At 43.6% G+C, this 14,897-nt stretch overlaps 1 protein-coding gene across 1 annotated transcript; it reads right to left on the reverse strand.

Annotated features, from left to right (window-relative positions):
* Positions 1-5,100: 5,100 nt before the first annotated feature.
* On the reverse strand, positions 5,101-12,157 carry RPS7 (ribosomal protein S7). Its single transcript, XM_018085142.3, has 7 exons — positions 12,028-12,157; positions 11,410-11,491; positions 11,004-11,075; positions 9,266-9,409; positions 7,694-7,758; positions 5,858-6,008; positions 5,101-5,221 (listed from the first exon to the last, which is right to left on the reverse strand). The coding sequence occupies exons 2-7, from the start codon at positions 11,482-11,484 to the stop codon at positions 5,144-5,146; spliced, it is 585 nt and encodes a 194-aa protein (XP_017940631.1). The 5' UTR covers positions 11,485-11,491; positions 12,028-12,157; the 3' UTR covers positions 5,101-5,143.
* Between the last annotated feature and the right edge of the window lie 2,740 nt (positions 12,158-14,897).

Raw genomic sequence — 14,897 nt, forward strand, 5'->3', positions numbered from 1 at the left:
TGAAAGCCAAGTGGAAGCTGTGTAGCCATATTGCTTACATCATCTAAATCAGGCTGCTCTGTGCAAACTGGTGTTCTGATGCGTGGACCAAATGGGAGCAGCTCAGGCCATCAGCAGGTTGCAGTAGCTCTTGGCAATTAAGCTAAAGTTCTTTATTATGTTAACATGCCTGCCTGAGACACTGTAGCACCTAAGAGCTGATTCAAAAGACTTTCAGCCGCCCTTGCTGGATGAAGAGGGACAGCCTCCAGAGGCTATGGTATATTAGCCTGCACAGATGAGCAACAAACTCCTGGACAAACTGAAACACAAAAAGGAAGCCTACACAGAGTGGAAGCGAGGACAGGTAGCCTGGGAAGAACACAGAGAGAATGTCTGAGTAACCAGGGGTCATGTTAGGAAAGCTAAAGCCCTGAGAGAATTAAAAATTAAAATCTGGCCAGAGATGTCAAAGGCAACAAGTAAACCTTCTTTAGGTATATCAGTGATAAAAGGAAAATGTGGGTCCTCCTTGGTAAGGAAACAGGATACCTGCTTACCTGGGACACGGAGAAGGCCAAGGCACTCAACAACTTTTTTGCCTCAGTCTTCACCAGTAAATGTTCCAGCCACACCTGATTCTCCCTTGGGTTTAGCAAAGCATCCAATAGTATCAGCAACATTCCCAGTCAGATATTCCCAAGGGATGAAAATTTCCAATGCCCAAACTCCTTAATAAATCAATATCTATGCTCAATTGCTTGAGCTCAGTTTACTGCAGGCCATCACAAATGCTGTTCTGGCTCTTGAAAGTAAGGGCTGCCTCGCTAACCAGCCCTTAGTAAGCCTCCCAGGGCACTCCCAAAATACTCCCAGAAGAGGCAGGACTCCTCCATGGTACAAACCTGCACACAGGCACATGAAGTGGAACCCCTCCTCCGCTCTCAAGATAATTAATGATGTGTCCCATTCCCTCTGGCTTCACATAACAGTAACTGCTTAGCCATGCAAATAGGAAACTTTAATTATTAAACATTAAGATATGTCTGGTAAAAACCAGTCTGTAGATCTATCCTTCTGAAGATATCCATCCGAATCACTTTCCTTAGCACAGCCCCAACACCACTGCACCTCTGTGGGCAGGCAGACACCAGCAGCTATCCTTACCACCTCTCCTGTGCAATATGTGAGATGTATAGTGGGAAAGATCAGTGCAGATACAGCAAAACACAGCATTAATTTTATTTGCAGCTGTGTAAAATCTGGCCTTCAACTTCATTAGTGATGTTGCACTAACGTTTTTTTGGCACAAAATTTATAAGCAGCATTCACTGCAGCAGTACTGTTTTTTCTGTTAGTCCTCATCTCTGAAATTCTCTTCGGTGCTTGGATTTAATTCTATCTTTGCTGCTCCAGGGGCAGAACACAACTGAGCCAGACATGTTAACTCGATATCCAATAATGAAAAACGTTAGCTATTCATCAGTTAGCAACAGCTAGCAGCAAGTGTGTATTGTTAAGATAAGAATGATTTTCCCGAAAACAAGAAATAGTAACAGTAACTGGAAGGCAGAGGAGGAGATACCTGAACTCACAGACTGTAACAAATTCAACAAACTTTATCCTCTTGATGGTAAGACATAAATAAGATCCTTTACCTGTTGTTCTCTGCAAGGAACAGAGCACTAGTACAAAGAGATTTCATGTCACTTTGCTCTCAGCAGAAGGCAGGTTTTTCACAGGAGCACTCTTCAGGTAGGGAGCAAAGGGCAGAGTAAAGTCACTTGATTAAAAAGCAGTCAAGCAATGGCACTGATCAATGTTGCAGTCAGAGCCCTATGGAGGAGAGGAAAACTCACACTCCCACAGCCTGGCACCACAATCTTCTTTCTGTGAGGCTTCATGACTTTCTATAATCAGTACCTTTATCTCTGTCATTCTGATACACTTCTAGTGGCCGAGATAGTACATTCCACAAAGTAGAAAAGGCCTAGCTTTGGGCATTGCTCTGACTTCCAAATGTAACCAAGAATCAAACTCAGGTCTCCCACTTGAAAAATTCAGAAAAAACAAAAGCATAGGAAATAGATTATTTCAGTCCACAATGCAGGAGTGATAGGACTTCCTTCACACACTGCTGGGAGTATTGCTACACTAAAACTCACCAGTTGTTCCCACCTGCACTCAAGAAGGGCTACTCAAACATGATGTTATCATATATTACCATATTAATACAAGATAGGTTAAGCACTTACCACCCAAAACTTCAAGCAAGTTCTGCCACACTAGAATTGTGACACACCTACAGACCTTTTCAAATTAAAATCACCAGGGCACAGGCTTCCATATAGACAAAAAATATTTGAAGACATTTGTGAAAGGTTGCACATGAAATAAACAACGAAAGCTCTAATATTAGGTGGAAGGCTCAAGAGCACCTAATAGATGTAAAACCTTTCCTTGCTTCTCATTTGGGGCTACTACAGGAAAGAACTGGTCTTTTCATACTGTTCAATATATGGCTGTCTCTTCACACTGATATCACTTACATACTACGGCTGCACAGGGTCTTAGTACAGAATGCCCCCATTTTCACCCAGAGCAGCTGATAGAACTCAGTGAGGAATCACACGGTCAGAGTTCAACTGTGCCAGTATATGAAAGATATAGGGAAAAGTCTAGCATCATCTCACATGGAGTCTGCTTAGGTTAAGGTAACATTTGACGCTAGCATTCCAGCAGCCTCATTAGCACTTGACCAGATGGCATCAACTGACTTTCCAGATTGCAGGCATGCACTTGATATGCTTGTCAAGGGACAGAGGGAATTGTCTGACTGGATCGCTGACACAAACACACGAGGGAGTCTGTGAATGAAGGTAAACTAGGACTAAAGTCTTTTGCAAAGCACACAGTCTCGTATTTTTATGCCACAAATATCCACCTTTACTTGTAGCTTAGTTGATGTAAAAACCATAAAGGGTTTTGACAGTGTTATCCTTTCACTCAAAGAATTTGCTTATGGGGCCATCATGGGCCTTTGCATTTCATATAGTTCAAAAGGGCTTGCAACAAGAGCCAAGAAAAATCTATAGCCAGCTGGCAATGCCTGGGAACATTTGCAAGCTTTACATTCAGTTTACTAGATTTCTCCTCCCCCACCTACTCCCTCCCAGTACTTCAAAAGAAACTCTAATAATATTTTTATTATGATGAAGAGATCAAATCTGAGTTACATTTCACCACAAAATAGGAAATGCTGTCTACTGAAGCCTGCTGAGGATCACCTCTCCTTGCAGAGGTTACACAGTCCCAGCAGACTCACCAACCTCTAACTAAAGATAGTTAACATCTGGTAAGCCTCCAAATACTCCCCAGACTGCTTCTTCCAACGCACACCAGCAAAGATCTATTTGCACAGGCTGCCATCTGTGACTGTTGTAGCAGGAAGCTTAGTAATGTCTGACTCAAGACTGGAATTATTTTGGGAGGACTGGAGCGGGTGGCATTTCCAACCTAAGAAGTACCCATTTTAGCAGTGAAAATTTAAAATTCAAAAGTTCTGGCACTCCTAGTGTAAGATCTTTTACAATTATTCTCCACAAAAGGAGACAGGATTTGCAGTTCTTCTATACCTACAAATCCCCTCATCTAATTCTAAGGGAAGCAGATGAATTCTCTTCTGCTGAATCATTCAAGACAAACAATAAATAGTCAAGGAATACAGAAGGAATTAAATTATCCTCCAGAGACAGAAGTTTGAAAAGGAGGTAGGAAAAGGCTTTAAGGCAAGGCAACTTCTTCAAAGATACAGCCTGCTTTTTGTGCAAACATTCAAGCCTTGTCAGCAAGTAGCAGGAAATTACCCACTAATTGCATCAGGGCACATACTTTCCTTCTCTTTGCATTCTCTGAACCAAAAGTTAACAGCACACAGCTATCTGTCCTGCCCTACTAAGTCATGCCATAACTTGTGTTAAAGTCTTGAGTTTTTCAATGCAAAAGCAACACAGAACTTGTTTTAACCTTTTATCTCTCCACAGCTAAAGAAGAGGTGTCAAATGGGAAGCAATCAAAACCACAGTAAATGGGAAAAGGAAGTAAAGATACAAAGACCCTCAGTATGTGGTACTTGTCCTCCCTTTACTCTCAGGTAGGAAAATGCAAGTTATTAAGAGCTCCTATTACACAACTTCTTCCCAACTTAGCTCTCCACCAAATAGACTGACTCCATAACTAGTTGTCTTACTGTGTTAAACATTGACTGTACTGAACAGGCTACTAGGAAAAATTCATGTAATTTGCTCAGAACTTTACATGCCCAACTCCATGCTCCCCTCTGAGCTTGTGTAAAGGGATTCTAAACAAAGATACTGAAGTAAAAATGGGACACTACCACTCAGCTGTTGGATGCCAAAACACATAGTCCTTCCCCACCTCTCTCTGCACCACCAAGCATGTACTGAACTATGTTAAAACATCACTTAAAAAAAAATCCCAAACATTTCTGAAAGCCAGATCAATAGCTAAAAAATTGTAGTTTATGTCCAGTAATGTAGTCAAGCACTCAGAAGTGAAAATTTCTCCCCATTTCCTTCTGACATAGTTCAGAAAGTACAGGACCTGCTTTTAGGTAAGAACTAGAAGGTAATTTTGCCACTTAGAGCAATTTGTTACCTCAAATTCAACCTATACCTTCCCCAACACATTTCCTAAGAATTCAAACCCCTTATTCAGACGTCATTGCTTCGTATTTCAGAAGTCACACATCACCTGCTATGTAGACTTCTTCCTGTGTCAGGAACATGCAGGTCTCCAACTGGTATTCTTGTGTGCAAAACTCAGCAGTTCCACTGCTCTACAGTAACTCTCCACATTCTCCCCAAAAGGTGAGACTCAGAACACTTAGGTTTTTCACTGCCAATTCTTTTTGCAGACTCTGGACTCTTTTGTCCAGAATTGTGTTGCAACAGTGCCAAGAACAACCTAAGAGGGTTACTGTTAAAATGCTGGTGGACTTAATATTGGATACACAAGTGTCACTCTCCAGACAGTAGAGAAGTCCTATGAACCAGTTAATCCCCATCTGCGTTTATGGAATTCAAAATTTAAATGAAATTACTCTGTTATATGAACAGTTGTTTATTCAGCCATTTTTTGCACTTTACAGCTGGAATTCTGGAAATTCAAACACCACATCTTTGCCTGTGAGCTTCTTGTAGACACCAGAAAATGTTTCCACCTGTGAAGAAAAATAATCTTGTTTATATATGCTGTGTAAAAAAGTAACTCTAAGTTAACATATTTAATATACTCTACTATTTGCCACTTCATCTTCACTCTGACATGAGCTCTGAGGCTAATTTTGTTCTAGATGAAGATGGTTGAGTGTTTACACAGAAGATACATTTTCTGAAGAGTATTTGGAAACGCTTTGATTTGCAACCATGGGAGACCTTGAGAGCTGAGCAGGCCCAAACAAATCCCTCTAGAAAAAATCCAGGCAAAGTGCAGGCTGTATTGAGCACATCTGTTTAAGGTCAAAACTAAGTGCTTCACTTGAAAAACAATAAAACCAACTAAATAAAACAAACAACCTAACTGACTCCTAAACATACAAACCCCCCAACAAAACACAGTCTGTTCCCATGAAAGGAACCAATATAGCTACTTTACAATCCAGGGGTTTTAGCAAGTAGAACTAGAGCTTTAGTTTAAAACTATCTTGCCTCATCTTCAGCACCCTATTCGAGATACAAACAGAAGATCTCTACTGCCAAAAGCCAAAAGGGACTCTTCTGCTGTATCACTAAGCAGCCTCTTAGTGATGTCAGAATGCCATCCTGACCTGCATGAGAAAGTAAGTTTTTACATTTACCTTGTGTTCAACATTGTTCTGCTGTGCTTTGTCCAGATGGACTTTTATAAGCCTGCTGCCGTCCAGTTTTACGCGGATTCTCTTGCCCACAATTTCACTTGGGAAGACCAGGTCTTCGAGGATAGCATCGTGCACTGCAGTAAGCGTACGGCTGAAATGCCACATTTGTATCATTAAAACACATCCTCTTGAAAACCTTGGTTTGTCAAGCCTTTTGCAAGCATGCTTTAGCTGAAAATTCAGTAGCATTTTTCTCCTTAATGCCACAGTGTGACAATACCACACTATCACAGGTTATGCAAAAATAAAAGCCAAATTCTACAGTGAGTGCAGGAACTTAGTGACAAGGGGAAAAAGTAGCCAGGTTTCGGACCTTTCAGATCACACGTTGCTTTGTAACAGCCCTGAAACATTCTTCCATTTCTACCTATTTAAGGAATATTTTATTTAAATTGAAGCCAAACTGTCCCACCTGCAATTCTGCCAGAGACACTTACTGGAAGAGTGTACGAATATCTTCAGCTACACAGAATACATTCACAGCAGACCCAGTTTTGAAAACACTGGTTTCTTCATCTGCCTAAGGCCAAGCGGCTTAGAACTCCAGTGTATTATAGGAAAAGACTAGCGAGTAAGTTTAGTCCACACTTTGAAGACTGATGTCTACATGTGTGTTCCTGAACTGTCCAGAAGCGAGCCAAAGTGAGAAAAATTAGCCCAAGCTATTTTGCATGAGTCTAGAGGACTAATAAGATTTCCAGTATCTCAATCTTCAGTTTCAAGGCAGTACCACCAGTAACTAAGACCTGTGTCTACAGCAGCACTTGAAACCTGTGAATATTGGGATAGCCAAGGGAGACCAACATCAATCACATTTCTATGCTTTGCAATGCATACAGCAGTTTTACACTACCAGCCTGACCTCTCTCAGGTCCAGACAGGGACAGTCCTGCCCACTTGCCTTCCCTCGTGCAGAAACTGGCAGGATGCTAATCACAGACACAGATGCCAACTTCTCCAGCCACTGTGCAATACTAGTTTTATCAGAACACAGGCAGAGTCCTCCAAAGGCAGGACTGCAGATGAGTACTATGAAATTGTAGTTTTAAAATGTATGCTTAAAGATGGCAAAACAGAGTAACACATATGACAGGTATAATACTGGGGCTGGGAGAAGTTGCAGGACATGCCACATCTCATAAAGAGGATAAACTTTTAAGACAGACTACATAATGACACAGCAAGATGTAGAACAGCATAAATGAGGCACTGACATCCAGAGAGACATAGCAGTGTTGCATGTCTAGCAATCAAGAGACTAGATAAGAGCAAGGGAGGCCATTTAACACAAATGACTATACTATTGCTAATAAATTCATACCCAGAGGGACTACTACTCATACCTATACCCCTCCTCAGCCACTCTCTCCCTCTTTGCATCCCCTTCAGTGTGCCAGCCTTGACTTCTGTGCAAGTTTAACATGTGAAGTGGAAGTGGCTCTTCCTACAACTTAGAAAAAAATAATTCTTGTCAGCACACTGTGATAACAGACAGCAAATTTGGGTTTCTTAAGTCAGCATTGCTGGCTAAAAATCAGCTACAACTGTAGCTGGAAATACAGATAGAGTGCTAAGAAATGCAACACAGTACCCAAAGATGAGCTTTCTATTGCACACTTTGGCAGTCAAACAGCAGATACTATTTCAAGCAGTAGGAGAAAGGACAAGACCACTTAAACACTTCAATTACTTCTCAAAAACTCAACTAACCATTATTTGACTAAACTACCAGTTACAAAAGAAGGCTGTCATACTGAATCAGTATTATTTACTAACCTCCTGGGACGCTTTTGCTTGTTTTTTGTGCGGCTTTTTCTTGTTGGCTTAGGCAGAATCCTTCTCTGTTAAGGAAAATAAAACAACAACAAAGGGATTTCTCAGTATCTAGTGGTTGCAATATACTCAGAAACATCAACAACACATATACCTTCTCCCCCCAACCAGAAAATGCATGAAAAAATCAAAAAGGGAGAGTTAAGGATACTCAAAGCTACATCATCATTAGAACCTCAGGTTACTTGCAGAAGCTGAAGTGCTGTATTTCTTTATTTTGCAATTACTAATCTTGTATTCAGTGCACTGAAATAAAAGTTTTGTACTTCATCCTCTCTTCCCATAAATACAACCACAGTAGTTTACTGGGTCTCATTAGCAATGTGGACACACTTCCCTGGGAACAGGAATTCCAGAGAATTTTACAATTTCTGTGAGACTGAGCCTCTGGTGCAACCCAGTGTAGTGAGCTCAGTCCCACAGACAGCTAGGTGACACTAGTTTGAATAATGAGATGTATTACACAATTCAGATTAAACTCTGGCTAAAATGTAACCTGTTCCGAAAGTAGGCTCCAAAGCAATTTATAGCACCTAAGATCAGTAACACTTATTTTCTACTTTCCTACTCCAAGGGTAGATGTTTTAAAACATTGAGTTTTACTTGCAACTGTAGCCTCCTGAAGTATTTTCTACCAACACACCACAGCTTTTCCATGACTGTATTCATGATGGGGTTACCATAATCCAAACTGGGTCATGTCATACTCAAGAACACTTCACCTACAGCAGAAGAACTGCACATGGTCCCCTCTAAAACACGTATTACTGAACTGACAAGGAATTCTCAAGCACATAGGTAAAGTGAGCCAGAGGCACCTCATTAAAATAAACCTTCTTGGTTACACGAAGATTCAGGGTAAGGTGCTCTGGCTCTTAAAACTACATTAATAAGTATTTTTCACTAATAACAGCTTGTCCACTCTGCAGACAGCTCTCCACTTTGTCCACCTCTCAGTACTGCCCAGAAAGCCCTCCATCACCTTTTCACACCTTAGCTCCTCCACAGATTTAGAACTTAATTCAGCTTTTTTCTTCCTTTCCTATTAACTTGAATTTTCAGTGCTTAGATTATGTAAGTTTAGTAAAGAACCTATTAATATTTGCTCCCATTTACTTTCAAGCTCTGCTTCTCAAACAACTGGAGTAAGAGAGGTCAGAACAAGAAAGTTCTATCCCCGTGAAAAAGCTTCACATCTCACCAAGTTTACACAGCCTTAGCTGCCAGCTGAAATCATTTTACCTAACATCCACAGGACACTCATAACATTTCCTGCTGGAACAAAAATATGCATTGTATCACTGTTACCTTGAATGGGCACACAGAAGGGTAATGCAGCACTGGAACAGGTTATCCAGAGAGGCTGTGGAATCTTGGATGTTTTCAAGATTCAGACAAAACCACGGCTGACCTGATCTAATGCTGGTAGCAATCCCAGCTCATGCATGAGGCTGGACTAGATCACCTCCATAGATCCCTTCAAATCAACATTTTTGTGATTCTAAAATGCTTTACCTGAGCAATGAACACCACATGTTTTCCACTAAATTTCTTCTCCAGCTCACGAACTAGCCGCACCTGAATCTTCTGGAAGGACTTCAGCTGAGGAACTGGTACGAAGATAATGATGGCTTTTCTGCCACCACCCACTTCAATTTCCTGAAACAGAAGTACAATGTTACCTGGGGGCTGAGAAGTAATGTTTGCTTTGATGGTGAATCCTCTGAGCACAGGTATTTGATAGTCTTTGTGGGGTGGGGAGCACATCACACAGCAGTACTGCCCTAATGCGTTTAAGACAAAACACTGAATAGAAAACCCTCTATCAGAGCACTTGTTTTGCTGTAAAGGAGTGACTGGGCAATAAATGCCACCACTCCTTTCAGAGTCACATCCTCTGAACAGCAAAGTTCATTTTTTTTCGGCATGAAACTCAGATGCCAGAATAACTATACTGAATGATTACAATCACACCTGCAACAGAGCTTATGTGCAGATAAAAAAGCTTCAAAAATTACTTGCCTCTAAAGCAGACTGTAGACAAAGTTTAATTTAACAAATCTCATATTTTTGAGCTACTGCTTCATGGAAATCACCTGTCCACCACTTGCCAATGCCTGCATCACTACTCAATCAAAACACTTCTTTCTCCTCCAAATGCCAGCAGGATTACAACAACCTAACACTTTACCTTTGCCCTGGTTTATTCTCCAACAACTGATCAAACCTAAAGTTTGTATAGCTTACAAAGCATTTTTCCCACAAACTTGACTGCAGAGGCATCCTCATTCTCCAACAGAATGGAAAGATGGATTGTTTTTCACCAGCTACATTCCCATGTAGGTCAATTCAGATGCCCACAGAAGATTTCTTACAAATAAAGTCAAGCATTTAAGTAAACAACAGAGACACTTCTAAAAGCCCCTCTCTGAGGACAGCTCACATTGCTGTACTTCAATCAGCAGGGATGTAGTTCTTCTGAAGGAAAGGCCCCTGAACTCATACCCCAAACTGCTTTCTGCACTACCAGATTCTTTAACTCCACTCTAAGCAGCCATGCCCCAGTGTCTGTACTGGTGGGCCAGGGCAAGAACCAAAAGCAGCTTATTTAAGTTTCTGACTGCAGTGACCAGCTTCATTGATGACATCCAGTCTCCCAGGCTGACTAACCCCAATTTTCTTCTTCCTTTTCCACTAATTGTCTTTTTCCTTTTCTTCCTTTAAGTTTCAGTTACCTGTATGAATAAAACTGAAGTGTACAAGAAGGCTAACCTACATGATCAAGTCAGACTATCACGCTAATCCACCTACCATCTATTACTTGGTGCATAACAAATTCATAACAAACTGATTTTACAAAGAGCATGAGAGTTGACGTTCCTGATGAAGTTTCTGCAACACCTACATTTCCAGCCAATATCCACATGCAAAAAATCAGTTTCAGACCCCAAACCTAGTCTGCAGAGACAGCAAGCAGAACAACCATTTTCAAACACTTTTATTTAACATACCGAACTGCTACTTGAGTTTTTATAATGACTTTTCAGACTAGTTACCAAGAAAAACACTATTACAGAATTCTATGTGCTAAAAACAAGTACCAGAAGATGATAAGCCACAACAGCAGACAAAAAAAACATCACAGGCCCTAAGAAAGGGCTGAAAACATTCATCTACTACATTAACATTTACAAAAATTAAACACACACAGAGCAAGTCCCCATGCAGGTCTCTGTGGAGAAGTCCAACCTACCTTAGCTGCTGTGATGTTCAACTCCCGCAGCTGAGCTTTTAAGTCGGAGTTCATTTCCAACTCCAGCAGAGCCTAGAAAAGTGAAGTTGCAAAATAATCCATTGCATATGTTTTAATTCTTAAGAACCCTTGAGCCCGAAACCTGTTCACAGTGCCAGGGAGCAGCTATGAACTTTTTACCACAGTCAATATCAAAGATTTAACTTCCTATAAGTCACACTGACATGCAACAAAATCAGTTGTTGGGAACAGAGGCTAACTGGCCCATTTCCCAAGTAAAACTAGGAAAGAGAACACATTTAGACAGTCTCAAACTCAAAGTTTAGGCTCTGGACAACTATCACAACACTGTCTCCGTAACTTGCAGTAAGTTACCAAACCGCAGAAGGAAAAGCCACACACGTACCTGGGATATACCAGACTCGAATTCATCTGGCTTCTCGCCATTAGGCTTCACAATCTTGGCGCTAGAGCTGAACATGGCCTTTCTGCAACGCAAAAGTACACCTCGGCTGTGACTGGGCACATGTCACCTGCTACAGCCAGGACTTTGCAATCCCGCTGCGCAGCCAGACGCTCCAGAGCGAAGGCAAAGTGCTCCAGGGCCCACGCCAGCCCCAGCACGCCGCTCCAGGCGGTGCCACCACGACACAGGAACATCGTCCCGGGAGCGGGGCCTGACCACCGCGGGCCCACTCCGAGGCCCCGGGAGCTCCAGGGAGGCGGCCCCGCGGCTCCCAGAGCCCCACGTGTCCTCAGCGGGTGCTCGGGCGGCGCTCCCGGGCCCCGCTCCCAGCTCCAGCCCCCTCCTCCCGCCTCCCCCAGGTCGCCAGCGGGGGAGGGCGGAGGGAAACCCCGCTAACCCCCACCCCGGCGCCGGGCGCCACGGCAGCCATCGGGCCCCGGGCAGGCGGTAATCGGGCGCATCCCCCCGCGGGGGTGTCGCGGGTGCCTCCGCTCCGTGCCCGACCCGGTATCGCCGCAGCCCCGGGAACGGAACGGCAGCCCCAGCCCGGGCACCCACCTCGCTCCGCGCCGGCCGGGAAAAGGGGGAGCTCTCGCGAGACCCGCGCTGATCGCGGCCCGCGAAGGCGCTCGCCCCGCCCACACTGAGTGAAGCCAGACCCGGAAAAAGGGCAGAGCGCTGGCCGCGTGTCCTGCAAGCACACCCAACTTCCGCTACTGCGAAGCACGAGCGGACATTGAGAGTCCTGGCACGGGGGCCGGGGGTAGCACATGCGCAATGCCAGCGGGTCGGGCGGCAGGAGCTGCCCTCAGCCTTTTTTAGGGATGCGCTTCCTGTGGCGGGGAGCGAAGGAGGGGCAAGAAAAGGCTATTCCGGTCTGTTTCTCCCTGCTGCTGCAAGCATTCGCCGCCACTTGCTTATTTGTGGGTCCGGGCGGCGTGAGGTGGCAGAACTCCCGGCTTGCAGAGTGGAGATGCTGCTCCCGTAGAGAGTCGCCGGGATCTCAGCGGCTCGGTTCGCGGGTCTCCCCCCCGGAAGGGCTGTGCACAGCGGCGGCCACCGGCCCTGACAGCGGCGGGGGAGCGGGCAGTGTTTGTCCTCCCCTCTCCGTCTCATCGCTCCGCGTTAGTTCGGCGGGCTGGGAGTTCACCCGGGATGCTCATGCCTTTCCAGATAGAGGACACTTGCTGGAACAGTGTCGGTGCAGTCACCCCTGCCCCCAGCGGGGCGTTGTGCTGGGGAGACGCGGCCAAAGCCGTGCTAGGGCCTGTGATGGCAGCCAGGGAGTGTGGGTGATCATCGAGTGCCAGCACAGGGCCGTGCCTGGGCTTTGGTTTGGTTTACCTCTATAAACACGACCTCTCAGCTGCTTCTGCTAAGGCAGTGCCACAGCGATCAGTTAGTAGACTGCCGTTAGACAAGAAATAAAGCCTGAGTCTTCACCTGTGTTCAGGTACTAATTCAAGATGAGAGAGTTCTGAGCTTGAACTATTCTGTCATCACTAGAAGCACTTTTTATTATCTACAGTGTTATCTAACAAAGAAGGCTCTAATAACACTTGGGTTGCACACAAGCTGTACTCTAGTTCCAAAAGTAGTGACTTGCATGTTGATTCAGGTGGAAGTGCCTGGCTGTGCATCTGAAGTGAAGCTAAAACCTTGCCTGGACAAAAAATCCCCACCTTGGCACTTCCCTGTTGGCTGAATTAAGGTCCCCAGTCAGAGGCAGGTGTGCAGCTCTTGGCACATGCTGTCCAGAGAGGTTAGAGCCAGGGGTGGGGTTCAGAGCACTGGTTCTGTGATCAGGTTCCCTGGATAACCCTAAGAGCAGTCAACATTAGCTTGTAGTACATTTGCTATTACTATGTAATGGTGTGTGTGAAGTCTGTTACTTAAAAAGAAAAAATGCAGTAATGGAGTAATAAGCTCTTGTTGTAAACAAAAAAATGACAAAGACCACCAGTACCCCAAGCTAAGCAACCTCAGCATCTGCTGTCCGTCTTTTCTGCTGAGAAATATCTGTGGTGTGCACACCTTTTGGACTTCCTGCACAGGCTGCCCTTACACAAATGTGCCAGTACTGAAGTTAGATGAGCATTAATAAAGGGGGTAAGTTAGTTCATCTTACTGCGGGACAGAAAAGGCTCCCCTTTCCCTTCTCCATCAGAATGAGTGGCTTTTCATTGGGTGACTAGCAGACAACCTTTTGGATTGCTTTCTCCTTGTTTCTTAGACCTGCTCAAATCCATATGAAGTAGTTTTCATGTTTTCTAACATTTTCTAACATTCTGTCATGTTTTCTAACATTTGTGGGCTTTTTGTTAAATTTCTGATAGCTAGAAAAGCAGACTGTTCAGTTCCCATTTTTCTCCCAAGCCACTCTTCTCTGCTAGCATGAATTCAATGAATGGGAAAAACTGCCCAGCTCATACTGATGCCAGGATTAGTACCTATAGAGACTGGAAATTTGCTAAACAGTAGTGATCAGGATCTGATTGAAGGGTAAAAAAATAAGAAAGGTAACAAGTAATAATCTCAGCAGTCCAGTAGTCTGCACTCAGTTTATGCTGTGAAATCATTTACGAGGGGGAGAAAGAATAGGTGGTGTATGAATAGATCAAAACTGGACTGTTCAGAGCATTAATGAAGTTGCAATGTGCCTATAGTGCTACTGAATAGACCAGGATGCTGCATAACACCAATGACAGAAGAAGGTGTAGAGAGATGTTCCCTTTCAGACACTGAATTTACGTTAGGAGAAGGATGCAGTGTCAAGGTCTATGTGGGCTTTACCCGGTCAATAATGCCGGGTACCCAAAGCAGCTGACAGCGATTTTGAAGAATCACTGTGGGCATGTGATCTTTAAAAAAAAGTTATGTCACTGCAAAGTAACATAATTAATAAGATTCTTATGCCATGCAGACTCAGAATGGGCAGGGTGAAGAAGTGGAAAGAATAAATTAGGTATGTAACAAAAGTATCCCAACAACAATAGGATAAGGTCTTGTGATGTTATCAATATAATAATAAGTAATATAATACATGGAAGAAACAGAAAGATGGCAAGGCTTGTTGGGGTCATAGTAACTCCAGAACTGGAAGAAAAACTGAGTCTATTACTAGTTCACTTCTCTGAGCCAGGCTTGTACAACCACACAGGTTCTAAAGCTCATGGATAGGCTGTTCCTCTGAGGGTTGACTGAAGGCTGGGATCATGCTGAGGGATTACTGCTTTGCAGCTTCACTGACACTTAGTTTTACACTGAAGTATGGGCAGGTATTTTGTTCTGCAAGATCTCAGTTCTGAGAAGGAAGACAAACCACCTTATTTTCCTGTCTTATATTTTCAGTCAAGGTAATGAGATGGCAATATAACTTACATTTGCAGAGTGTGCTAAATAAAGTAACTACCTAGTGACCTACCCAG

Source organism: Manacus vitellinus, unplaced genomic scaffold, assembly GCF_001715985.3.
Source record: "Manacus vitellinus isolate BGI_N305 unplaced genomic scaffold, ASM171598v3 scaffold_11_pilon, whole genome shotgun sequence".
NCBI lineage: Eukaryota > Metazoa > Chordata > Aves > Passeriformes > Pipridae > Manacus > Manacus vitellinus.

What these genes read in the sequence shown, in the direction of transcription:
- RPS7 (XM_018085142.3), bottom strand. Translation starts at nt 11,484, where the DNA reads ATGTTCAGCTCTAGCGCCAAGATTGTGAAGCCTAATGGCGAGAAGCCA. An exon ending in TCGAGTCTGGTATATCCCAG is followed by an intron (nt 11,076 to 11,409) that starts GTACGTGTGTGG and finishes TCACTTTTCTAG; the next exon opens with GCTCTGCTGGAGTTGGAAAT. An exon ending in AGAACAATGTTGAACACAAG is followed by an intron (nt 5,222 to 5,857) that starts GTAAATGTAAAA and finishes TTTTCTTCACAG; the next exon opens with GTGGAAACATTTTCTGGTGT.